Source organism: Bombus vancouverensis, chromosome 9 (genome assembly GCF_051014615.1).
Source record: "Bombus vancouverensis nearcticus chromosome 9, iyBomVanc1_principal, whole genome shotgun sequence".
NCBI classification, from domain to species: Eukaryota; Metazoa; Arthropoda; class Insecta; order Hymenoptera; family Apidae; genus Bombus; species Bombus vancouverensis.
The window spans coordinates 12,856,488-12,884,385 of NC_134919.1; the positions used below are offsets into that span (position 1 = coordinate 12,856,488).

At 43.7% G+C, this 27,898-nt stretch overlaps 1 protein-coding gene across 5 annotated transcripts in view; it reads left to right on the forward strand.

Moving 5' to 3' along the window:
- The window catches only part of LOC117163514 (uncharacterized), a 55,603-nt gene extending 28,136 nt beyond the window's left edge, over positions 1–27,467 (forward strand). For 4 of the 5 annotated variants that reach the window (XM_033345840.2, XM_076621356.1, XM_033345842.2 and 1 more), the window contains 11 exons: positions 12,835–12,984; positions 14,740–14,934; positions 15,616–15,701; positions 16,297–16,493; positions 16,611–16,728; positions 16,958–17,197; positions 18,432–18,589; positions 22,184–22,299; positions 22,379–22,583; positions 23,468–23,935; positions 24,335–27,467. In XM_033345840.2, the coding sequence (XP_033201731.2) occupies positions 12,835–12,984; positions 14,740–14,934; positions 15,616–15,701; positions 16,297–16,493; positions 16,611–16,728; positions 16,958–17,197; positions 18,432–18,589; positions 22,184–22,299; positions 22,379–22,583; positions 23,468–23,935; positions 24,335–26,426 (4,025 nt within the window). In that variant the 3' untranslated portion in view covers positions 26,427–27,467. Of the gene's footprint in view, positions 1–12,834; positions 12,985–14,391; positions 14,540–14,739; positions 14,935–15,615; positions 15,702–16,296; positions 16,494–16,610; positions 16,729–16,957; positions 17,198–18,431; positions 18,590–22,183; positions 22,300–22,378; positions 22,584–23,467; positions 23,936–24,334 lie in introns of those variants that run through there. The other variant, XM_076621358.1, reaches the window with a different exon arrangement.
- Positions 27,468–27,898: the final 431 nt, after the last annotated feature.

Sequence of the window (27,898 nt, forward strand, 5' to 3'; positions counted from 1 at the left end):
TTGCCAATGTCCCACGACGAGTATTAATTCGACGATATGGTTATCATCGCGTAATGGATCAGATGAAGTCGATAATGCAATTTCATTGATCAACGAAACGCGAGGAATCATCGCGCGCGAACAAGGGCAAGAATATGGCGCACTACGGGCCGGTATTACTTGGCAAAGTAAATAACGTCGAAGCTCATTAATAACGTGGATCTATCGAAATGTCATTATATGCGTCGCGAACCGTTTCGGTTTACTCTCTCGTGGCCGGTATTAACACGCGATCGCGAGCACCGTCAGAGGCTTGTCCACTCGTCCGAGTTCGCTGGAACGCTGTAACATTGCACGCTCATTATTCGGTGCGTTTGATTAATTGCACCGTTAATTCATTCACGGCGATGCGCCATAACGAACGAAGGGTAAAGCGAGAGGCCGGACGCGATCATTATCCAGGTACCAATCGTACCGTCGAATATTTAGAAGTGGAATTGTGGACCTGTTCGATCTGTTTTTCGTGCTCGATATATTAAGAATTTCGCTTATACGTTAACGCGCAAGATAAATGTCATAACGTTTGGAAAAATTGAACAAAATTAATCTAAGCTTGTACAGTAATATTAGTAGTATCCGAGAAAGCGAATCGTTATGACAGCGATCATTGGAGAAATAAAATTCCTATAGTTGAAACGCCAACCTCTGTAAATTGCAAAGTACGTTGTAACGAATACGAGAATTCCATGACTCTGGTCCCATGGCGATTTCCACTCGTGTTGATCGTTCCGTTGGCGGTTTTTCGAGGGCGGATATACGCGGTTGGTTAGAAATAGGGTGGAATGTTCGAGCGTGACAAGTAGTCCGGCAAATTACAGCTGCGCTGATGAAATTACACGGAACGCCAAAGTGTGTCTACGTTGGTAGCTTGTAGTTTACGGGGAAGGACAGCTCCGTAATCTCGTACAGAGGAGCTGGCAAATTCATGTGGCACGTAGAATAGAAAATTGCGAAATAGCATTCGTTGTATCGATTTTTAGATGAAGACGAAAGTCTATGAAATATTTATCAAATACGCTTAGGAACCTTGAACGTCAATTTCAAGAACCAAAGCCTTTAACCATACTGTATGAAGCAGGAAGAGAACGAAGGAGGGAATCAAAGGGGGAAATGGTTAGAGCGCATTCGGGTGAGCAATCGAGCGTTGGAGAGGATGGGCCGACAATTTCGAACGGGCGAGCGTGTACCGGTGTCCCGGTTGTTTGTATTAGTAGCGGTGGCGTTGCCTAGAGCGTCGTTTTCCGAAATTACGAGCCGATACCGTTACAATCGGTTGAGCGATGCACCTACCGCGTCACGTCAATCGCTATATATTTTCTGCTAATCGATCGCCGCCACTTCCGACGAAATAGATCACGCGTCTAGGCGCCGGCTACGTACTGGAAATAACGCCAATGAATTCGTCGCGATTTTCGATAAGCCGGATTTTAACAAGCTTTCGAGCTTTCCCCACTTGTCATCCCCGTTGATCGAGTATCGCTCAGTTAATCGACCGGTCTGCCCCGAGTCAACGGCAACCACTTGCTGTTCGACTTGCATAATTAACGCATTCACGAAGATAGACTAATTTAGATCTGGATCAAGTCGAGGGTACGATAGAAATCGCCCTCGTGATCATCGTATATACGAAATTCGTACCATTGAACCTCCTTGTACCTGTCTAAAAGGGAAAAAAGCTATTCCTAAACTGAATCATAGGATTTGCGTTCACGCGGTTAAAATTTATTACGAACTATTACAAATGATTAAAGCTATATCTTTGCCAGTTTGCACATTGCCCGTATTCGAATTATTAATTTGCGAATTAAGATTCTAAGTATCAAGTATTAAGAGCAATTTTTTACACAACGAGAATAGCCAAGAGAGACGATTCGCGCGATGAATTTTTGTATGTCGCAGCAAAATTTTATAATGACCCCAGGTTCGAGGTAATTAATAGTCACGGTGAACAACGTGGGTCGACCGTTTTGTTTTTCGTTTAATTAGCTTCATTTATTAAGCGAAACGCGTTGCTTGTACAGTGCGAAGCCGCCTTAATTTGTCAACTGCTTGGAACGTTCAATTATGACAATATTACACACGTGAAGATGTATTATTTCCAGTCCAAATTACCGAGTTTTACTGCAGCCCAGCTGTAAAATAATATGAAACATGATAACTTCTCATTTGAAATTACATAAGCAAATTTCGACAAAGACAAAATTTTATTCAAATGATGAACTCGAATAAAGTACTCCTCTACATACAGTGACGGACAGAAGAAAGTTTACAAAATAAGTATAAAAAGACAGTATAATATTACAAAATGGATTTATATTTAACACGAGCAATTAATAAATATAATATATATTACAGGATAAATGGCTGTTACCAATACGATGCAAAACTTTTTGGCACAAGCATACTCCCTTCGATTCATAGTGCATCAATTTTAAACTATATTTTTTATTTTTCACATTTCCCAAACAACTAGTCGTGATTAATAAAGAAACGTATGTTAATGAAAAAATTCTCGTGTCGATGTAAATCTCTCAGCGCTTCAACATCGAACAACATCCCTCTGTATTTAGAAAACCACACCCTGAAAACCAAGTCCCATGTGACATCGATTTCAAGTAAGGGGAATTCGTGGTCCAGTCGCGAAGAAATTCCAACGTCGAGGAGAGCCGCGACGCATGGCGTCGGACATAGGATTCGGGCTGGCACGAAGCTGGCAAGAATTTCTGCAGGAAAGCGGTAGCATCAGTATTCGCCGAAAGTCGTGGTCACCTCGTAGCGTTTACGACTGTGGGAGCTTTTTCCGGCGTACGCGGTGGAAAAGCTTTTAAGCTCCGCTTTAGAAAGGACAGTCCGGTTATCGTACTGCTGCTTGGTCGCTCGCGTACGCGTAAATATATCTATCCCGACACAGGGCAATACCTTCCGCCGCCGTAATATCGGATAACTTGGATGCGCGTGCGAGTTGCTCGCTTCATGCATTTAAACGGGCAATCTAAAAACGTTATTGCGCTTAATAATACCGCTCATTATTAGGTTTGCCAGCATCGTTGCCATTTTACTGACATTCTAGCGAGTGTAAGGGGTTAGAACGTGCTGGAGTTCAGCCTCGATCAACGATTACCGAGTCTGTTCGGTCCTCGCTATGGTTCCGATTGTGCTACAAACTTAATTAAAAGGAAAGCTAACGACCGTCGCTGAGAAAATTGCTAGGAAATGACGTTATCTAATAACATACTTCTCTAGCCCATGTAAATTTGATACCCTTTTTAAGTAATCAGGCACGGTAGCCTTACAAAATTCAAGTCGTCAACTATGAAGATTGATAGAGGATTAGATCAAAAGCTTTTGTCTCGTAGCTTGTCAATAGTCCGTTCCCTTCTCAGGTATTCGGTACAGAGTTCTTGGATCAACAAGTAGCTTTAGATAATCTTTTGTAATCCAGAAGATGTAATTGAATTGAATTAGAAATTGCATCTATGTTCCTTAACGTGACGGTAAATTGACCGTTGCGTGATTGGGATGAATTGGGTAAAAAACAAAAGTGTTATATCGAAATTTAAATCAATTAACACGTGGTAGGTGTTTCTACAATTAGTAGTATTATTAGTTTACATTTCGTAACACTTATCGAAAAGATATTTCATCGGGACTTTTTCTTTACAACAGGTTGTGAATTTGTACGCATTCGGCATTTAATTGGTTATGGAGAAACCGAAGTAAAAACTGGAATTCTACCGCGTATTTTCTCAGTACGCAAAGAGAACTCGGTATAATAAAATTTCCGTTAGAGCAAAAATGTTGTTCAACAGCTCGGACTACTTCCTCGACCGAGAAACCACGATATTCGGAAAAATTTCGTCGAACATGTACCATGCTCCTCTAAATATTTAAAGTTCCAAAGGTATATAAATCCAACGGTTGAAGTGTGCGTACATTCGTACAAATTTTTCACAACTATGTTACAATAGCCTTTTATTTCTCTCAGGCTGGGAAACGCGCGGTGCAAAAAACGGACAGTGAGCGGAACTTCTTTCCGTGAAATCGTTTACTTCCATGTACGTGAAATTCGTTGAAATCCAGTAAGGAAAGCGATATTTAGTTTCTAAGTGATATGTAGTTTGTAGTATTAAATTTATTGTTTATCGATGTAGTCGGAGCCACATTGTAAATAAAATTAATGCCTGTTCTGCAGCCGATAAATCTGACGAATGGAAGGAAAAGCTCGCCAAATGTCAAAGTGAATCATTCGTGTCCAAGGACGATGGTGAGAATCCTCGAAGACTGGTCGATGGATATTGAAAATATTTCATCGGAAACGCCATTCGACGATAGGGCGAAAATAAATTTTCGAATTCTCTCAGAATAGTTCGACGTTTAGGTCAAAGGATAAGGAACATTTGAAATCGACAAATAAATGGTATAAAAAGGTCTTCATCGTCGGGCGGCAGACTATTCCTAGCCTCCATTCCTTCGCATTGTTCCGGAATATCGATAGAAAAACGAGCAATGGACCGTCAACTTCTTTCGTGCGTCGCTTCATTATGCATGCAATTCTCATTATTCGTCGAATAAACGTTAATCGTCCGCATCGTTAGGGAAACGTCAGTGTCTTTTTGCATCTGTGGCGCTCGCGCGTTTAGATTCGTTTCTCTCTCTCTCTCTCTCTCTTATTTTCTCCCCCTCTGTTCCTCTCTCTCTCTCTCTCTCTCTCTCAGATCCGCGAAAAAAGAAAGAGGCGGCCTTGTTTGCTTGTTACTTTTCGCCTGTGACGTTGACGTCGAGACGCTTGAAAACAATAACTCTGCAACCTGAAAATGGAGGATTGCACCGAAACGAGGAGACGAAAGGGATGAAGCACCGCGCACGGATCACCTCCACTTTGTCGCAGTTTTTCAAAGTGGAGACGTCGCCAGGTGTGACAGGGGCGAAGGGAGAGTTGAAACTGACATTTCGAGCATTATTGCCTAGCATCCTGTCATCTTCGCACCTTTAGTTCTCTATAATAGCTGTAGCAACCGTACCAGAAAGAAGCGCGCGATATTTCGAGGATAAATCCTAACGCCTGGACTTGAAACTTTCCAGGATAATCCGAAAACCACCCCTAAGAAACCTTTGAACTTCGAACTTTCGGATCCTCTGCTTAAGCCCCACTCTCCCGAGATTCCGGTATGTTGTTTTCTCCTTTCTTGGTTTTCCGTCTTAAAAGAGGGACTCCAAAGTAAATGTTTAGATGGTGACGGATCTTCTCGTCTGCCTGGTGAGTTTATCACCAGGAAACTGATAAACGGATCTGTTTATGGACAGCCGAGCGACGCTGGAGGAGCGACGCGTCGCTTTATCTAGCCGAGACGCTCCGCGAAATACATCGGGATACGTGTACCATGGATTGAATGGCGTCGACCAGGATAATGGAAGGCTTTGCCGGACCATGTATCTACACCGCAACGTTCGTATCGAACATTCGGATCTCTCACGGTTCTGTTTTCTTGCCGTTCGGTTCGAAGATAGGAAAGAAAGGAGAGGAAAGTACTAGACGGTTGCGTCAATTCTCCGCTTCCTTCTTTCTCGACTTTGCTGAGATCTTCAATGCGAATCGATTTACAACAGTGGCCTTTACGTCTAACCTAGAAGCCGTAGAATTTGCTAAACACCAACAGAGATAGCCAGTTATTTGTACCTTGCCTCTTGTCTCTATTTAATCATCGTGATATCGAATATCCCTTCTAAATTTCCACAATTTTCAATACGAGTTTCTGTCAATCGAATGTATACGAAATCACGGCCGATTTCATCTCCTTTCGCGCCAAAGCGAGGAAAAGCGCTGAAACTCTCTAGTCGCATGCCGTCTCGCGCAATATATTTTCACGACGAAGCGAATACGTGGGTCAACCAGGGCATATGCACTCGAAACGGGGAAACGTCTGTTTCTGGCGTGGCAAGGCACGGGCTCCCATGGAATCGGTAGTTACTCGAAGGTGCATACGGATCTGTATAAAAGATGCACAGCATCCGGTCGACTCGTATGCGAAGTCGAATAACGACGGATTTCCAGAGGCTCCAAAGTGAATGGTCGAGAAACCTTCAAAGGAGTCATAATTCTTTGAGATGAAAATGCGGACGACGAATGTAATACGACGGTTGCGTTCGTACAGAGCCGTCTGTAGCATCCCTCTCTACGGCGCAGTAGAAGGGTACAGTGGAAGAAGAAGAAGAAGAAGAAAAAAAAGGACCGCATCTTAGAGAGAATTCTTTTTACCTCTGACGTTGCTCGCCTTCTGGACCGTGGAGAACGTAACCTTATTACGCGTCCGGACCGTCTTTTGCAATTGAAACACAGCTCGCTTGTATTTCACAATGCGTCCACGATGCTCAAGTAGCGGCTGAAGACATTTGTTTCCCCGACCAGAGGTTGACACAATAGGTAGCATACTCGTCTGCGGCCGAGAATGTCGCCGGATCGAATCCCCTGTTGGGGCTTTTGAGTCTGTTTTTCGTATGAGAATGTAAATTTACCTCGGTACAAACTCCCGCGCCATAGTGTACGAATTAGATGAGAAAATGAGTGGGAGAAGTAGAGAAAATATTTTTAGTACGGTATAGTAGAATCGCAGGGGACAAATTCTTTTCCTCCTCTAAAGGGGAGGATAAAAAATTCAATAACGCAATAATGTAGTTAACACCCACTATGTTTCAAGTAGTATGATCATTTGATGGAACAACGCCATGCTCCGATGTAGAAATGGGACTACAGCAGAGTGTGTATACTGGCATCTAACTTTGCTCGACATTACCACCCTTAAAACTCAGAAGTACCGCGGCACGGTGGAACTTTGTAGTCCCATAACCATAATATTACTCAAGCACACACTACTGTGATACAGTTATAGCGTTGAGCCGTTTCATGCTCGATTAACGTTCCCCTGTTACGTCCGTGAACTTGCTTAGGTAACAAGCAACGAACCGCGAGAGCTTCTCCACACAGGGGTGACTGATACGGGGGTTGGGAACGCAGGTCCCGTTGTGTTACCCCATTTTGCAGCAATTGTTCGACCATATTCTTCGTTCTTCTGGATTTTCACGGCACGGTTGGCCGTAAAAAGCGGACGACATGAGTTTGCACTTTGTCTACTTCGAACGACGCAATGATCGGAGAAAGCTCGCGAAAGTAGCTGTTGCTTGGCAAAACGTGACAACTATAAATTCATATCGAAACAGAATGTTCGAAACGCGTATACTTAACCAATTCTCCTTCTCCGAATCGATCTCCTCGTGAAAGAGATAAGAGGGATGAACGAAGAAATTTTGGAGGATCGACAACAACAACAGCAACTGAAGAGTAGTGATTAAAAAGCTTAAAGTATCGCGGAGATAATTGTAAAAAAAACTTTATCGGTCTATGCAGTGACGTACTAGATACGTTCACAATTTACTTGTACTACTTAAACACCGCGCCAGTAGTACGAGTCAATAATGTACACCGCACACAGGTTTAAACGATTTTGTACGGCAGTTTCCAGCCACCGCAAAACCTCGGAATCGTTTTACATCGAAACGGCAAGGGTGCAAAAAAGGACGAGATCTCGGAAAAACGACAATGTTGTTTTTCGAGTCGTTCCCACGAGCTAACGTTAATCCGTGTTTTACAATTACCGTTCAGCGCATCGCTGGCGCATCTGGGTACCGCCGATCTAATTAGTTAATTAGCTCGTTTGTATTTTTCAATACACGCCGAACGGATACACGCATAGCGAGGCGACCAATAAAACGCGCGCGCGAAAATAACCCAGCCTCATCATGTACCCTGTCTTCCCTTGGGCGTAAAGTTAATCCATTAACTGAACAAGCCTCTATAACGAGGTCTTTTGACCTGTCAAAATCGCCCGTTTTCCATGCAAATGAGCACCGCGCCTGCCTAGGATACCTTTAAGTATAAATTTGTAACGATAAAGGGTATTTGCGTACACTTGCATATTAAATTTTTTCGTTAATTTTTTCTCGTTACCCTTTGCGATCTCCTCTTGTAAGAAATTTACGAAACGCCAGTATAAATGGTTACAACAATGCTTCAACATTATCGTTTAATTCTCAACCTCCTTTTTGTACATCGTTGTCGAAGCTACTCGAGAGAAAAAAAGGGTTTCATACTCGAAGAAACATATCTATCGCGAATGCCATGTCGTTTTATCGCGATTCAAATGGAATTTATTTCGTAGTGTGGTATGCAGAAAACAACTCCCAAGGGTTTTCTGTAAATCCCATTCTCCTATTGTGGAGACTCTGTGTTGTATCCTTGACGTCGTCCTTACGAATAAGTAGATTAATTTCCGCGATCGTTTTCAACTAGAAATTCGTGAAATACTTTTTTAAGACGTTCCCCTATACAGAGGCATTTTCTTTGTTAGACTTCAATAAGCTGTACCAGTTGAAAGTTACATCAGTCGTTTCAGAACCAAATGGTTTCCAATTATTTACCAGACTTGCTATATAACTATCGGTGCCCTGTAGAGTTCACTCTGCAGTCATTCCTCCGATTCAAAGAATCGATATCTACCCTCGAAGAAATTCTTGCTACTTGCAGGTGTAATCGGGGGTAGCAATATCATTCACGCTTTCCAATACCGTTGTCAGACGAAGGGCGCGAGCTCGCATTATTCATCCTAGAAATCAATTTGATGATATTGATAGAAGGATATCTGTCGAATCCTACGAAAATACGATGCGTACCGACATCTAGTCGAGGGTGTAGCAACCCCCGTCGAGGAAAGTTTCGCGATCTGACCACGAGGTGGCGAAGCGTGCTCGTTTGCCACCCCCTCCAGATATTGTTTCGGTCTGTCAAAAGCCACCCTCGAATCGTTTCTGTCTGCACGAAACGGCGATGTTGGTAGATGTCGTCGACCTCGAACCAGACACGAGATTCGTTGCGTTTCGAGGCCGTCGGCAATTACAGGGCTGGATTAAAGCGGGGCGGCACCCGTAAATTCAACGGAGCTGTAACTCGTCGCCTGGCGGCGGCCATAAAAAGAAATCGGCCGTACGGGGGTTGAGTTACGAGGGCATCGACGCCCGAACGCTATACGGGACGGCCATAAATATTTATCCGACGCCGGTCAGGAACGACGGGGCCGCGGGACCGATAAAAATGATTACGCCGCGGTAAAAACCACCCCCCAACCAGTTCGCTGATATCGTAAAGGGGTTCGCTCGTAAATCGAACGTTGATTTGTTTTATGTATAAACGCCATAGACTTGTTCCAGTTAGTGATATTGGACCTGTAAATTATTCCGATGACGCGCAATGATCGTCGATTACGGAGGAACTCAACGATGGTCAGTGACGGTACACTGCCATTCGATAAGAAATACGTTCACAGATTCTAGTTTCATGAACTCTGCCACGGTTGTTTCAAAGTCCCTTGCTGATATTGTATCGAACGTTACAAAAGTTGTTTACTTTGGCTCGAAACAAAGAACCCTCAGTATCGTAAGAGGATCTAGAAAATATTCGTATTTCACAGAAAATCGGTAAAGCTGATCGAGCAACGCCTAGTTCTCCGGTACTTGGTATTTTCATTAGGTCGTTCGATATCAGAAAAGTTGGATCAGCCGACACTGTCGTCGCAAATATTGTAACATTATCGTTGACTGGCCAAGTTTAATAATAATATGTTCGGTGCACACAGTACAGGTTGCATTATATCGTCGCAGCGTAAAGTGCACCACATGATATCTTTTTACTCGCCGCACCATCGACCCCGTTGCTCCTTTTATTAGGACATAGATTCGCGTCAATTGATTTATAGCGACCGGTTCGATTTCCAAGCGCGCACATCCACCGACCAAAGATGAACATATCCCCAGGCGTGATCCGTTATACGTCAATTTCATGTACAGCCCAACGATTCACCTTTTAATTTTTATGGAAATTTCCTAACCACAGTTTCATTCGTGAGTGGAATTCACCCTACCTGGCCGATGGCTCGTTCATTTTCTACGATTCTTTGCACGTGCATTGAAGCTTTAAGAATGCGTCGTCTAAGACAACCCTGTTTCGATAGTGGTCATTTAGTTTACGAAGATTCGTTTGCACATTCTCACGCCTGTAATTTTGCTAGATGGACGATGCAATATCGATTGTAAATGGGACGCTCCGATATCGCTTCTTTTAACGCCATTGTACATGTATATCTGAAGGCAAAGACGACAAAACAAAAAAAAAATAGGTCGATACGATCTTATGGAAGTAGCCATAGGGGCATTTATTATTGCACGAGTGGTTTTCGTATGATCGCATCGACCTATTTTCCGTCGCCTTTTTACTCCTGTGAGATGGCCTCGGTGAAAATGCGCCCCGCGCAGTCCGCTGAATCAATGGATTCTTTGCGGAAGTAACGCGCACTAGCGCCGCGATAATTTCGATATTCCTATTGTTCGTGCTCTCTCTCCGCTCTTCTGCTCGTTTGCTCGACGATTCTGCGCCGTAAACGAGGGTGGTATATGCGTGTTCACCGAAAACGAAGTTGGCCGAAAGAATCTCGCGGAGGATAGAACGCCCGAATTTTTTCGACTCATAACGTGCTCGTTCACGAGGATTCTTTTGCGACACAATAACCAGCAGGGTCGGTGCTTACAACCAGGCAAAAACGATGGCCTCTGAAATTTTATTCAATTGGACTACGGTACACCGAACAGGCCGCGAACCAGAATGCAACAAAAACGCGATGGTTTTTGTATTACACGGGCTGACTCTGAGATAACAATGGGCTTGTATATTTTTTTAATACCACTCACGTAAGACTAGGTCTTGCGTATTAATTATTTCTAACGAGGTTGAACAAACGAGATATGAAAGTAATAAATTAAATCCCTGTAATACGGGAATAATTATTCTACTCTTCCGTCCATTATTATTTCGTCGGAAAGATATATCACCGAAGGCAGCAATTTTCCAAGTTCGTTTCCTTGAATACCGAGCTGCTGGAACGCGTATAACAATACAAATAATTATGACGTGACCCGTAAAGTTAGTCGTGGGGGAAAAATCTCGTATAAACGTGTCGTTTCAGCCCTCGGGGCAGGTTGAGCGGATTCAATTTGCGGCCTCGAAAGACGCGATACGTTGTTGACAGTCCATAAACGCGTTAACAGCTCGTCAGCTCGTTGCTGATCATCCCCATCCGCTTTCTTGCTCCATCCGTTTCTTGCCAGTTTGCTGGCCATATTTTTCCCGCTACTGTCGGGAGTTTCGGTTAGCTGCCAGGGAAGATATACAACGGTATACGCATTAGCGTAACAAATTCGGTCACCGTCGCGATATATTGAACAAAGGATTACCAATATCTGCTTCCGGGGATAGTATCTAATAAAGCCCAATTTTCTCCTACCTGCTTTGTAAACGAACTTAAAAAAAGATTGAACACGTGCGCAACCATCGCCATCGTTTCTTCTCTTCGTAAGGAAAAAAAAGTGACACGGAAGTTCCGTGTCTTCCGACGGAAATTACGGAAGCAGCGATTTCTGCCCGCTTTCGAAAGAACGTTTATCTGTGGAAAGCGGATGAGGTTAGAGCGGATACGGTAAGAGTTGCTGTTGATGCGGGTTTACAGAGGAAACTTACCTTCGCTCGCCAGTCGTACTATAATTGTTCGTCGAGCGACGTGTTGGTAAAGCGAACAGGGGACGAAAGTAAAGTATATTTACTTTCAAAGACAATTAATCTTCGGCTTTCAAGGAGACGCGTATGATTTAATTCCGGTTGGATTGGAGCGGTGTTCAAATGTCAGCGCGAAGTTGGTCGCGCGACGGAAACTGAAATCGTGTAAAACAGATTCCCCGATAAATCTCGACCGCTCGTAAAGGTGGGTTGGGGAGGGCGGTCGAGCCAGTGTTCGTTCTGGTCTAATTTGTGGATCGTTCGCTAAAAGGAAACTACGTCGTCTACAGGATGGGGGAGAAGAATTTATAGATACCCTAATACCGAAAACTCAGAGTGAATAGTTCACGAACAGGCTCGACCAGAGGGTGAGATGTGATAAATTTTGGAACTGACCCGACTCACGCGTGTACCATCGTCAGGCAAACTCCGCTGATAATTTTTCGAGCGATGTAAATCAAGGAAACTCTCGCATGAAAAAACATAGAATCGGTAGGGACACGCCCTTGTAACAATTCTAATTTACGCGGGATAGCGTTATCAATAAGCGACACGGATCATCTTGTTCGTCGTTTATTCCACGCGTTCATAGTTCTTTCTTCCTTTCGCTAAATTTCGTTGTTCTTTTTTCCTCGATATCCAAGAAAAATTATTACGACGTTGAGGAAAATTTCCTGAATTATTCGATCGATTTCTTCGAATACGCGGAGCGTGGATAAAAAATTATCAATCTACGCTTTATTCGGTTCCCGAGTGAACTAATTTATGATATGAATTTATGATACGATCCGCCTGGTTATTCAATCGTAGCTGCATCTTTGGTCAACGCATAAAAATTTATTTCTCCATTAATCCGTCATTCGCGTACATCATTCGCTTTATACAATATCGATGAGTCAATTAACGTTGCGCTTTTGTATATTTCGCTTACGGACGATATCGTTTTTCCATCGTAATTACCAGCTAAATGCATTACTATGCTTGGCCAGAAAGTATTTCCAAATGTATTTTGCATTATAATGTCGCATGATTTATTTTACGCCTTTATGAAACATTGTAAAATAAGTACGCTAATTAAAAGAGCACAGCAAACGTTCATCTTCCTCCGCCGACATTAATACCTTACACCCTTTTGTCTTCAGGTCAGAAGACTCTGCGGAAGTATCCCGTGATGGTGTTCATTCACGGAGAGAGCTTTGAATGGAATAGCGGCAACCTCTACGACGGTACTATATTGGCATCTTATGGTAACATCGTCTTCGTCACTATCAACTTTCGCCTAGGTATTCTAGGTAAGTTATGCAGACTTAATGCTTGGAGTCAGACTAACTATGTACCTATGTAATTCACTATCTTTTAACGAATTCAGTTCTTCGAAAATATAACACGTATGTAAGAAAATGTCAAAACTGTAATCTTCCTTGTAAGTAACCTTAGATGAATCATATTTCCGCGGTACGGTCTTCCTGTAGTACGATTATACTACTTACTCGTTTCTAGTAGTACGAGTCAAGTATTCCCGCGTTGCTGTGTTTTCACGATGGATTCATCTGAAAGGCAGATGAGACCAGAAGATACTGGGCGGAAATAGGAGGCGTGGGTCACATGAAATCGAATTCGATCGTTCTGGATATGAAACGTCTGAGAGAACTATGCGAGAAAGTCCCGCGCCATCGCATCGTCTCGATACGAATTTATGAAATCTTGCCGAGCGCCGCCAGCGGCAGCGTTGCATGAAATCAGGAATTCTGCTTCATTAACGTTCGTGCTTCGCTACGCCAGCGGCTTTTTGATCTTCGACCAATTCCTTTTTATTTCTACCTTCTTCCCGTGCGACTGTCTATCGATCCGTCATCGCGCACCGGGACAACCGCCATCGTCTCCTGATATCTTTTGCAATCCGTCCGCTCGTATAAACAACACAAAGCCGACTCGCTCTTCGAACCCGAGGTACTCGAACTTTATACTCACTGCGAATTTTTATATCGCTTTTTATGTTACGCGATATACGAAAATCGCTACTAACGATTCAATGTGTAACTTCTAATAGTTAAATATCTATTATTGTACGCTGTTGTATTGCTCGACGAAGATCTATCTGTTTTCGATAAAAATAAGGAATTCGTTGCACGGAAGCAAGAAGTCGCGAAGGTGGAACGAATGGCGGGTATAAAAGTTTCGAGATCATTTTCAAGGGAGAAAAAACAATTTTTCTCTTAGAAAAGAGCGAGACAAAAGCGGCCCTTTTGCCCCCGAAACTTCCATCGATCGTCGCCGTTTTTCCCGTGGTCTGCTCTATTTTTTCCAACCCCTTCCGGCCTTACCGGCTGCAGCTGGGTATTCGCAACGAGGAGCTTCCGCCTATCCTTTGCCCTAAAATGATAACGCAACCTCCGCGCGCGCATTGCAAATGGATGGACGTCGGTGGCGCGAGCTGCGCCGCCACATCCGACAAGTGGGATGAGAGTTAAAGCGTGGAAGGGGCAAAGGAAAGGGGGAAAAAAGGTAGAAGGAAGGAAAAAACGAAGAAGCAGCCGCGAAACCATAATCATAAATTAGGTTAAAGTGCTAGGAAGGCGCTTAGTTAACTTCACCCTCTTCCCGTTGGTCCGTAGTCGGCTACAGTTGGCTCGCGAGAGGTCCGGATAACTTCAGCCTTTTGCAAAACAACGGGGGAAAAATATGGATAACGAGCAGGCTCCCGTGAACAAAAAGAAATAGCACGTTGTGCCAACCAGTTTTACGTCCCGAGTTGATGTCTTGGTGCAGGCTGTAGGCCTTGTAGAGTAAAAGTTGGCTTTTTTCTTTTCTCGCCTGGATAAAAATTATTCGCTGTGTAAAAGAAACGTACGTAAGATCTTTTTTGTTGTTGGAATTACAAGATTGATTACGGTGAATCGTTCGATATTAAAAGATCGATGAGCTACGATTGGCGCGAAACATTTTCTGTTTTAAAGAATATACGGAAAAATCATAAAGTTCAGTAAGTCCGATATTAGGGAAAATGATTGTATGTTATTCGTTCAGTCGTGAACACTTGGTTGCAGGTTTCTTGAGACCCGGGATCAGGGACGATACGACGAGCAATTTCGGGTTGCTGGATCAAATAGCGGCGCTACTTTGGCTGCGAGAGAACATCGCTGATTTTGGTGGCGATCCGAACAGCATTACGCTCGTCGGCCATGGTACTGGCGCCATTTTTGCTAACCTACTCCTTATCAGCCCGGTGGCTAATAAGAAAGGTAACGGTTACTGCGGTGTCGCGTGTTTGCGACTTTTGCGATGCCTGAATATTAAGAGAATACTTTCGCGGAAAGAACACGTAACCTCCATTTTCGTGAAATCGATAAGACCGTCGTGCACAGGCTTCGATTTTAGAAATGCAAACTTTAAGTATCGCTTTTAGGAGTCGATCGAAGAAGCCAAGTTCGTGACAAACCTAAGGAAAAGATGTAATTTCTTATGAAATTGCGCAGATTATTTTGAAAACGTAATTTCTTATAAGGATACGACTCGTTCAAGAAAATGAAACCCTCGTTCGACTAAAATTCGACGATTTGACGAACGTGAATCTCATAAGTGAAACAAACGTTTATGATCAAACGTTCCGATCTCTTCTTTTGGATATCATTAAAAATTGCGATGGACTCGTGATTCTGGAAGTTTGTACTTTGCTCGAAGGCTCGTGTCTTTCTTTTTAAAGTCGCCGATGGAAAGAATAACCCTTGTAAACAAGAAATGGCAGGAGAAAATGGAGACTACGATCATTTTTCAACGGCAATATAAGCCGGGGGGAATAGTACCGTGATGTTCGATCGATAATTATACTATAGAATGAAAAACTTAACATTTCACGCGTACAAGTAGCTACTGGCTTGATCTCAAGAGAGTTGGATCATTAATCGTCTTTCCATCTTTCGCAGGTCTCTTCAAACGGGCTATATTGATGTCCGGATCAGCGTTAAGCGCTGATGCTATCGGAAAAGCACCCCTACAAATCACCAAACAGGTAGATTCATTAATCTTGATGATACGCAAAATGAAAGCCGATGCATCAACAATTTTCTGCTCGTAATTTCTTTCTATTAAGATACGATGTATTTATTTGGATATTTATTTAACTGTTACCAACAACACGTTACATCTCTTGAACCTAATTCGTACGACTCATACATGCGTGATCGTTATTCAAACGTTTCTGGTACCTTATCACGAAAAATTTGCATCTTAGTTTTGCCGAAAGGCTATTCGACTCAAAATTTTAACTGTCGAACGTTAGGTGTGAAAAGTGAAAGTATGACAGTACTCTGTGCACGGACCTACATTTGACTCGTGGCGAAAGGAACGTTCGAATTCGTACCTGACATCTTGTCGACAGAAGATCGATATCGTGTTCCCTGCTAGGGGCAAACGAGTCGTGTTCTATACATGTACGATCGCCCCGTTTCTACTCGAAAATAGAAGGATGGAAGGTGGCGGTTGCGATTGGAACTAACAAAGAAGGAAATATCGTTTTTCATCATCGCGACGTGCAGCTACGATTCTAGCAGACAGAGGGAACGTTCATTGCGAGTCGTTGAGAGATGGCTCGAATGATTTTTCAGGTGGCGCACGCCCTCAATTGTCCCACCACGACCGACAATGACCTGGCGTTGTGTTTACGTAGCCAAGACGTAAGCACATTGCTGAACGTGAAAATCCACAAGCCGAATTACGTTCCAGCATTCGCGCCGCTGATCGACAACGTGGTTATCCCGGACAAGCCTTTGAATTTGATGAAAAATTCTGAACTATTTGGCAGGTAGGATATTCCAAGGAATGCAGAAATCAATCTGCTACTATTTCGTAGAAAATACACGTTTTTTTATATACAATCTCCACGAAGGAGAACCGTTTGAAGATCGAATCTGTCGAACAGGTTTGACCTGATGTATGGCGTGACGGAATCAGAGAAGTTTCACATTCTGTCACCGATAGCGTTGTTGCACGGAATGGTGGATGTGCAGAGAGATGAAGTTTTACGAGAATATGCCAAGGTAATTGTCGAATCGTCAACCTGTTTTTTTTTTCGATTTCCTCGTTTGTCAAGTAAAATTCGATCGCGATTTGAAATCGATCGCGATTTATTGGCAATGAAATTGGCACGCGCGAACATCGAGGGGTGGAATTTCGGGTAGGAATATTTGTATACAGGCCGATATTGAATCCGGCGAGATTCAGCCGACGCGCGAATAAAAAAGTGACGCGATATTTCTTGGTCGGCAGGCGACGCACGAACTGGAAGCGGAACTAATTCTGTCGAAGATTCTGGAACAATACGGCGATTTCTCAGCCGGCTTTACGAACGACTACACGCTGAAGAATCGGGATCTCGTTCTGGATGCTCTATCCGACAGCGGTACCGTCGCGCCATTAATAATGACCGCGAATTTACATTCGAGGGCAAATCCAAAGAGCTACATGTACATCTTCTCGCATCCGAAAGCGATGCAGGAGTACTCCGGCGTAAGTACGTCCTTGGGAACATTTTCAGAGTTAGCATACCGCGAATATACGCTCATGTCGCTTAAAAATGACGAACGCCTCTAAATCTCTTCGTTGAATTCGTTTCGTTCGAGTTCTACGTTCTTTTGCCTCGGATACACGTGGCCTGAGTGAATCCTCCGTGACTGACGATCAGACCGTTTTCATAAAGTCGAATAAAACTTCGTGCAATCGCAGTTTGATAAAAGATTCACGCCTCGGGCCGGAAAAGCGCGCGATAATGGCGCATCCGTGTGTCTAGCTTGACAAATTCAGCCAGGTCAAGAATCAAGAAGCTGACAGAAATATTAAGGAGGCGCATAAATCCGCCGAGGGTGTTCTCCTCGTGAAAACTGCAGCACGTACGATTAGACGGTGTACTTTGCATTTTATTCATTTTCTCGCAGCAAGCGCGTGGCGCAGCGGATTCCTTGGCGGAAACAGGCAGCGTGACCTACTGACTGTTCGTTGGTCGGTCGTGCGCAAACGGGGAGAAAAATCCCGGCTACGAGACCCATTTGGACGCCGTCCAACTATTTTTATCGGCGCTGCGTGTCGGCCTGTTACGCTCTGTCCGAGAGTACAGTGACCGACCAGTGTCGTTAAACCGAATGTAACAACGTTTCTGCTTTTCAGCTACAGCTTACAGGCTTGGCTCCCTTCCGTTGGATGCGGGATTTACGAACGATAGACCCCAGACTGCGAGACGTTCTCCACAGGAAATTCATCGCGTCGTCGTTCTTGCCATCGCGCTAGCGAAACCGGCGACAAATCAACCGATTCGCCAAACCTATCTCGATTAATCGTAAAAAATGTAAAAAATTAGAATTCCTCCCAGAAAAATACTTTGACCCTTATCCATCGAATGAGCGGGCACGTGCAATTTGTTCGGAAATCGACCTTCTTACGTTCTACGAAAAGGAAGACTCACTGCCCTCGATGTCTGGAATCTGCAATATATATATATTCAACGATCATTGACCGCGATCGTCCAGAAAGAACGGGCTTATCGAAGAGTATCGATCAACCGGAATATAGAATAACAATGGGGTCGATGGAGTTAAAGCACAACGCAGAGAAGCGGAAGTTAATAACAATGGCTGCGGTTTCGTAGAGAGGCCCCCTCTTGACCGTTCTTCTGGACCGCGAAATTTTGGCGAAACTTTGTTGCCGGCCGGCAAAGTATATCGAACCAAGCGCTCTTGTATGTTCGCAGCAACAACGTCAGTGTACCGTGCACGGCGAGGAGCTGCCCTATGTTCTGGGCGTGCCTCTCGATGGGAGCAAATACGACCAGCGTCGCCGATACAATATCGGCGAAACTCTCTTCTCCGAAGCAATGATGAACTGGTGGTGCAGCTTCGCTTACGTGGGGTAAGTTGCTTCTAGGTTGCGCGCTGTTACGTCTACGTTGTATAACAAAATGCGAATTATTGCCTTTAGGCTCGGTATCGTTGAAAGGGTTTAAGTAGATCCGCTATTTTCCATTTTCTCTCTTATCTCTATGCGTTGTCTTCTTTACAGAGAACGTACATTACTGCCGGATATATCCAAAAGAACTCTTTCGATCGTTCTACCCTTTGCTAGGAAAGATGGTCCAGCGCCTCGCCATTTTCACTTGGCACAGTTTTCATAGAGACGTTCTCTACTGTCGAGTAAAATTAAACGGCATAAGACTCCCATCGGGAATTATGCTTCTCAGCAATCGCCGAAACGACCGTTGCGATTCACGGCACGAGAAACGAGCATCAGGGAGATTTAACATGGTCGTGGTTAAATCTATTTGGAAAAATAATTACAAGTCTCACGAGCGAGAGTAATATCGGGAAATGGTTAAACATAAATATTCAGTAACGCGTATAATTGAAAATCATGTTTGAAAGCGCGTCAGTCTATTTTCCATTGGTCGGTTGATAATGAATTTCCAGAGCTGGATGAAAGCCTCGCAGTTCTATCCCGTAGTCGTGCATCGCCGCGTGATGTTCCGATTATTTGTATAAAATTCCGTGAGATTTACCGTAAAGCCAGTCAAAGTGAAGTCGAGGGGCGAGGGAGTGGAGGAATGCCATAGATAAATAAAATGCGATGCTTCCATGTCCGCTTTCGAATTTATTATTTAATAATGGAATCGAGCACGACGGGGGCTTCGCTAATTTCAACCGATGACAGCATAAACAGCTTGCGTCGAGCAATGGCCGTCCACGAATTTCCATTTTCACTGTTTTCAACGGTTTACCAAAAATCCGAGAGGTATCATACCTATTCGAAGCTGGATTTTTCGAAACGTAGTAATCGAAAAATAATATAATTTTCGCAATAGAAATTGAATCCGGGGCAACGTTAAAAGTAAATTTCCAAAATTTCCATCCTTTTGAGAATGGTCGCTGGAATCGTGGAACGAAGAATCATAAAATGTTCCGTTCATCTTTTCGGTAGAGTTGCTCCGGGATAGAGGGTTCAATCCGTAGATCGTAAATCACGATGACTAAAACGTGCACCGGTTAAATGGGGCGCGATAATTAAAACGTAGGTTAAATGGAGTAGTTGCGAGCCTCGTTCGATCGTTTCTGTTATTTACTATGCGTACGTGTTGTTCTGTAACTCATCGCGAAGCCTGCGTGTGAAAAAAGAGTGGCATACTTTTTCCCGTTTAGTGCCTTTAGCAAGGACCAGAATATTAGGATCGGAGAACGTGCATATTCAATGATGGGCAAAGTATCGTGGAAATTGGGGGGCTTTAAGCATTGGCGGATGATCGATCTTTCCGTTTTATTGATCGTTCGCAGTATAATTTTGAGAGAACTGTTTCTAATTTCAGAAAACTTCGAAGAGAATGTAGAGAATGTACATGCGATCGATCCCATGAGAATTCCAAATTCGGAGAATCTGTTTCCAATTGTGCGATTTGTTAGAAATCGTATACTTGGCGCGTTCGAAAGAAGCGTCTTTTTGTCGGACATAGTCGAACAGAACGAATTCAGACAGAACGATCGCTCGAGAATAACTAAAAATTGTTATACAGTGGAAATGGAAGGTCGGACTGAAATAATGCAACAACGATCCTGTTCCTTTCGATAAAACTGGCTGCCTGTAATTTGACCCTCGTTATTCTGATACCGGTTATTGCTGAATTAACGATCCGATACGTCGCCCATTTTAATTTTCTCCATACAAGTCAATTACCTATATATACAAATTACTGGCACATTTCATTTCAAACAGAGGAGGTGCGGGGCATTTTACCACGGGCTGGGCCAATCGACTCGACTGTTTTATCTTCGAAAGCACGAAATTTCTCTCGTATCTCATCGCACGCGTCAGGAGATAATTTTCGGAAACGAACTCTATCGGCAATATCGTCTGCGAGTCATTCTTTTTGTTCGTCTCGTCGATCCTATCGGTGTTCTCGTATCGACGATCCTATATGTAGATACCATATTGTACGATTGTTCGACTTCCTTGGAAACAACAAACAATCGACCGAATCGATAATACGCTCTCTGCAACTGGTTGAGCTATTCGGTTTCAGGATCATCGTTTTATATACATACGCAAGAGATAGTTCATTTCGATCAGCGAGATTCGTTTGTGTCAAAACTTCCCGCATTCCTTTATCCTCGATTTTCTGCTGCCAACCGGAGACTTTTTTGCCGGGACAGAAATGCATATGCATCGCGACACGGCGGTGAATCAGGAGGAACTGGGTCGATCCAATTAAGCGAAACAAAGTTGTTTAATGCACGCGGTGGCGGTGGCGGTGGCAGTGGCGGCGGCGACGGCCGAAGTAGACGCCACGTGTGTTCCACACGGCTTGTGACAGCGGCTGATCGATATTGCGCGTGACACCGTGTCACGCCTCCTTGGAAGAATATACCTGCGATGGTTGCACCCATGCGTACAATATATAAACGAAGGGCGTGGTGCGTCTTTACCTTATGTTATAGCCAATGAAGAGAAAAGAATTCTAGAGAAACGATCCTTGAAAAAGTCTGACAATTTCACTTCCAGACAGGAATGATCGACGCAGTATGAATTTCGTTTCTGATCAGTGAGTTAGTTCACATTTGAGAAAATATTTCCCCAGCTGTCAATGACGTTTCGTTTAGATCGTCAGTTTCGATTGAATTTTATGCTCGCGTAGAAATCGTAGAAGAAAGGAACGTTCGACTGTGAACGGTAAAATTGCGCTCATAGTCGTTTCGGGACAGGGATCATGGTGTTCGCTGGCCGGGGAATGGCTTCCTCTCTCTCTCTCTCTCTCTCTCTCTCTCTTTCTCTCTCTCTCCCTCCCTTTGAGATACTCGTTCTAGGCAGAAGTTCCTTCGAACGCGCGAGTATCGCGTAACAGAAACGGAGTAGAGTTACCGTGTATCAAAATTTCGATATTGGACTGCTTTTCCGATATCCGAGCGTGGATATACGATATCATTTCGCGCGCGTCGGAGCAGGAGGGCCTGGAAATGCTACCTGGAACGGTTCTTGCCGGAACTTTATTGAAAACATCGCGAAATCGCAATTTTGGTTTTCATTCTGAAATTCGATTCCGATTGAGCCGCGAGAACGACCGACGAGCTTGTAATCTCGTTGATAAAAGTGCTTTACAACAGGGGGCACCTTTGTACGCTTCCATATTTTATTCTACGCTCTGTTTCTTGAAAATGTAGCAAGCTTCGAGGCAGTACTGTGCTTTGTTGTTTAGGGGAAGCAGGAAAACCGTGTGGAAGGGTGTGTTTTTACCTTCAAAACCGATAGAGTCGATGTAAACAAACAATTGAGAAATGTAAACAAATCACTCAGAGCATGTAAACGAACGATTTAAGAAATGTAAATAAACGACCAAAAAACATACGAAAAGCAAACAAACGATTTATCGTTGCAACTCAGAGAATTTTGTTTTTATACAAATTAAAGAATCTTGTTTTTCTTTTGCCTCAAGACTTTTCCAATTGTTCACTGTTCGCAAATTAGGAACCCGAACATTGCGAAGCGATATCCTTACTTGACGGATGGACCGAAGGAATGGCGCCAATACGATATCGATTGGCCCGAGTACGAACCTCAAAATCAGACCTACCTTAATCTTAGTAAGTCCACAAGGCTGTCTTGTTGATGAATCACGCTGATGGTTGTTACGACAAATACACGAAGTGTAAATTAACATAGCGATTCCACCGAGTACGGGTAGGCACTACCGGTCTGCAGAGATGCAATTCTGGAACGAAGACGTACCCTACCTGCTTCGTCCTCCTGGCAAAGGCACACCTTTGCCGATTCGACCTAAAGGACCAAGACCGCAGATTCTCGACATCGCGGATGGGATCGGAAAGTATGCAAATGCAAGTACGGGATATGACAGCTATGGTTCCAGGTTTGTAACGAGGATTTGGATTAAAAAGGAATAATTTGAATTTCAAGTTTGATCCATACGAGGTAGATATCTGATGAATACTCTTTTAGGAATAATAAATCCACAACCGTGAAGATTTTCGTGTACGCAACACATCGTTCAATTATCAAGCGTGTTAACGACTGACAATCCTTTAATCGTAAAAATTTCTACCGGTGACACGCGTGTTTATATCCGGCGTTTTTCTCGTTAAAAATTCAGCGCGAATGTCAATTGAAAAATTAGACATATTCATTTTCGTACCGCATTATACGAAGCGGTATCTCGGGACTGTTTTTCAACCGTGTGCTAAACATTAATGAAACGTCACTTGCACGCCATCGCGCCTGCTTTCTTGCTTGTTTCGGGCCGCTTAAATTGTCTGTATTATACCGGTTGAATAGAATTCATTCAAACTTGCGTACAATGAGGCAAAACATTCGTTTATTCAAAGTTTTAATTTCACTTCGAACTAGAAGGCATAATTCATTAACATCCTGAAAGCAAGCAACCTATCGGAAGACCCGCACTTTCGACAAACAAACGAACGCTATGATTGAATTCCTCCGAACAAGTAACCGCTTAAATTCTAACACCTCATCGAATTACTCGCAATCCTGTCTATGAATATCTGTACAAGGCCGTGCAAATCTGAGAAACTACCTAACTAACTCCGATCTGAACTCGCGTATACTCATGGAACGATACAACTTTACCCCCTCCCGTGATGAAAGCTTCCGTGCAGACACCTGCAGTTCCCGAAACTTTCGCACTTGCACATGTCCCTGATACAGCGATAAAAATTAACGTTTCCTTTTCCCGTGATTTATCTCCGCAACAAAGCAAATAAGCCCTTTATCCCTTAGATTTAAGGCAGACGATCGCTACGAACCATCAACTACTGCAGACACTACAACTTCCCCGCAATCGGACGAAGAAGCGATCCCACAGCCAAGCACGCCAAAAAGTTCCTCCACAATCACTATGCTGGCCGGTTTTGGACTGATGTTCTTGTTAATCGGTTTCATGGCGTTCGTCTACTTGTATTGCAAGAAACACGATGCGAAAGCTAAAGGGACTGGAGTGAAAAGACGCGTTAGTCAGAGAGAGGATTCGAAACGAGCGAAATCGGACAAGTTCGAGAACCACTATGGAGAGCTCGGTTACAAGAGCGACAGTAAGCCGGATCTGAACGACGTGATAAAGAACGACAAGGCGTACGACAACAACTCGAACTTTGGTAGACGATCGAAATTGTCTAGACAGAACTCTGGATCCACTATTGATACTCACGTCAAGGTTAGGGAGTGGATACAACAAGAGATCGTGCACAGGTAGGTAGTTTCGACCAGCGAATCAATTAGAAACGGCTTCTTTGGATAGTTTGACAATGGCGTCGATTCGAGTAAGGGTGTTCTTAGAAATTCGTCGAACAGTTGGTGATCCAATCAACGATTTCACTTAAAGACTTCGCCACTATGAGACGCGAGCTGATTCATCGAAATCACTGCTACGGTCACGATTGTTTTCGATCTTCGATTCCACATCGTCGAAATTTGCTTAGCCAACTGTTTTACTCGTCTCGCAAAAATCGATCGGACGCGGAAGTTTTGAAAAATTGTTTCATTGAAAAGTTTCTTTTCTTCGTGCACGGCCCGTTATTCATAAAATCTTCCTTACGGAAGCATCGATTTTTCTATTTATCGAATGTTTGTATATTTGTGTTCGAAAAGGTGTTCCCCCAGGTTTCTAAGGAAAACGCGAGAAACCTTGCAAAAGGAGCATCAGGACAAGCTAACGAAACAACAAGAAGTGGAGAAGAAAAGGTTAGAAGAAGAACTATCGAAAGAAAGGAAAGAGGAGCCGATCTACGACAAAGATCCAGCGCTGGTCGTACGTCCTGGCAAGAAATCAAAGGTCCCAAAGGTCTCCGTAGCCGTTGATGCCACACCCGCGACAAGAACCGAATCGATCCTGAACCAGGTGCCTATCGAGCTAGCAAAGGGCGTCGAACCGGACGATTCGTTCAACAAGAACATCGACTATCCTATAGTCGATCTCAGCCAGTTACAGACAGCTCCTCAAGTGGTTGTCATAGAGCATCATCACTCGAAGAGCGATCCGTTACCAATGGAAAACGTGTTGAAGAGCGTGAAACCGAATTTCTCCACACCCAGGATATACGAGTCCGATTCTGGCAGCGCTAGCAGTCTTTACGCGAAGATTAACCCAAAATTGAAATCCCGCTTACCTCGTCCCGAGCTGGCAGTGAATCCTGACGGATCGACCGTGGATCAGAGCGAGGAAATTTACATGAAGATGGGACCAAAGTTAACTACATTCGGCGCCAACAGTCCACCAAGCTGTGATATAAACGTAACCTGTAGGGAGCCTACGGTAGAGAGGGAATGCGTCAGCCCGGAGGAAGCCCTAAGGACGATCAAGCGCAGAAACTATCCCAAAGTTCTGCCAGACATCGAGAAAAGACGGTCCCTTCCAGCGCCCAGTAGCTTGTTTGCGACCAAGCAGCACGTCGGTTCGTTGAAGGATTATAGAAGTGGATCGCATTCGTCCTCTCATCAGCCACCTCAGCCTCCCCCAAGGATATTTGGTCCTTCTAAGAGCCTCGAGTTTGCAGAGGAGAACGAGAGTCAGCAGGAACCGGAATCTGTCATTACTAATCTCCACGTTGGTCCGTTGCTCAGAAGACAAGACTATACAACGAAGAACAATTCCGATCCGAGTATCATCGACTCTTTGGATGATAGGATAGATAGGACAAGAACGCAAGCCGGCGGAAGCGTCGACACTATTTATTCGAATCCTGTGTGTTCCGTTAACGAAACGATTCAACCGACCTCCCATAGCGTGGACAAGGACATAGGGAATCCGATTGCTCTGCTGGAGGCCGGGATCGGCAATCCCAACTGGTACAAATCATCTCCGTCTGGAAACGATACTTGTATAGTGACGGCGTTGTCGGAACCAAGAATCACTGGCAGAGAAATGAACAAACAGGCTCAATTTGGAGGCTCGAACTGGGACACCAGGATCCCCGGAATAGAACCAAGAATCGTTATCACGCCTAGAGTTGGGAATCTTCTGGGACAGGCGAATCAGAACTTGAGTCAAATCGTGGTGAATCTAGCAGACGCCACATCCGATGAAAAATTGGACCGAGAAATTAAATTCGGTACTCCGTTAGACTCGAACACGTCCAGCAGATCTAATATGAGTTCGATGGAACAATTGCAGTCAGATTCGTTAACTTCGTGTTCGTCTCCCGATTCCAAATTATCAAATATCGCGAGCCAAGAACGAAAAGAACCACGAATAATAATTACGGCGAGGGATACCAAGGTTTCGTCCTCGAGCATGAAGCAACCCAAAATTATCATCAAACCTACGTCCAGTTTGCAGAGGACCAGGGATCACAGAAATATTCCTAAAGTGTCTGCCATTCCACCTCCGGAACAAAGTTGTCAGAGCATCGATAGGGACAAGCTAGCGGAGCAGAGGGAAAAGCCACCTCTAAAAGAGAAACCGAAGATCACGAGGATTCCATCGTTTTCCAGGCGCAAGGAAGAGCCTTCGGGCGAAATCGAGAGGCCACCCATCTCCTCGTATCCTGAGAAAACGGAAATCGTGCACAGGGTGGAGGCAGTGGCCAGCGGAAAAGTGGTGAACGTGTCCGTAGCTTGCGATGGGAAGTCGAGCATTCCGATGTTACAACGGAAAGAGAGCGAGAAGTGTTCGAGCACAGAGTCGAGCAACGGAGCCTTGAATACGGGCACGATCAAAAAGAAGCCGGTGAACAGGAAGTAGGAAGCGTCTATCGCGTGCTTCATGTACCATTGTTAAACTTCAGCTACGTATTTTCAACTGAGTAGCACTATGCGTTTGGAATCGGTAATCTGATGGTCCGCTTGAAGCTGTAATTCTGTGATGATAGTTGAAACAGAGAAGGGACGACAATTATTTTTGGTCTATTTTGGAATTTTGAACGTGGTGGAGAAAGAAGAACGACTTTGGTAAAGCTTGGGGACTATAAAATTGAAAGTGAGTGCGATAAGATGTCGTTTGAGGTTCGAATCCCTTGAGTTACGAGCAGGCCAGCCGATATGAAATGCCGAGTGTCGAGTGGAAAGATAAAGGGAAGCTAATGAAATTGTGATCGAGGTTCTTAATTAGTTTCCGTAGTGGCACAACGAATGCCCAGTATAATAATGGATTTTAGTACAACGAAATGATCTGCAAATTTTTTTCATACTTTAGATATATGATTTCTAGTATTTTAATGTTTAAATAATATGATTTCTGTAGTAGATACAATCTTTTTGTACTATTCTCAGTAATATTACCAATTATCAGAGCAGACTTTAGTTCGCCTGAATCTTTTGCTACTGGATGAAAGACAAACCAGCGAATACAAATTCTTCAGATGTGATACACTTTTCTAACCGCAGCTGTTTAACGACCTTATTTTTACATAGAATCGTTCATTGTATAACCGACATTCCTATTTCTCTCGTAGGTTGTTCTTTCAGAATTCAAATATTATTAAAATTTTCTCTCAAACATCGCTACTTAATGTTTAATTAAAATTTAGCAATTACAATTTAAGATTATATGTACCTTAGTTACGTATCTGTATGCTAAATGCTGCTTACCTTCGATTATTTTTTTAATTCTACCGTTTTCTTTTTAATGTTGAAAGATCATTTTTCTCTTTTTATCTAGATTCCCGTTCTTACCTGATTCTCGTTTAAATAATTCCTTCTTTTTTACCACGTTATCGAACGTCTTGTTCGCTCGGTCTAACATGTACACGAAGCTGAAATAAACGATTTTCATACTTTTCTAGCGGAGCAACGTGGGCTGAAAGTGTTTCCCTGAGAGGAGTGTCGCGGCGAGTCTCTGGTTATCATTTTTCAGTACGCGGCTGGCGTACCATTTATCTTGCAACTTTACCTTTATCCACCGGAACTTTATTATTAAGTAAAACAAAGTCTATAAGTCACAGAACGTTGCCGGGAGGTGGAAGCTGTCTGAAGTAAGGGCTTGGTGGAAAGGGGAACGGGGGTTGGAAACGACGTGAAAACGGCTACCGACTTCACCACTCATACCCCAAATCGTTGTAACACCGTGTACGTTTGTGAATCGAATTGATTCTCGAAGTTCTACCAGAGTAATGCGATTTCCCTGCCGACCGATAAAGAAAAGTTCATTTCATTCCGGTTTTCCCCCTGATTGCACGCGGTGCTACTACTGTCTGACCAATTGCGACAACATCCTTG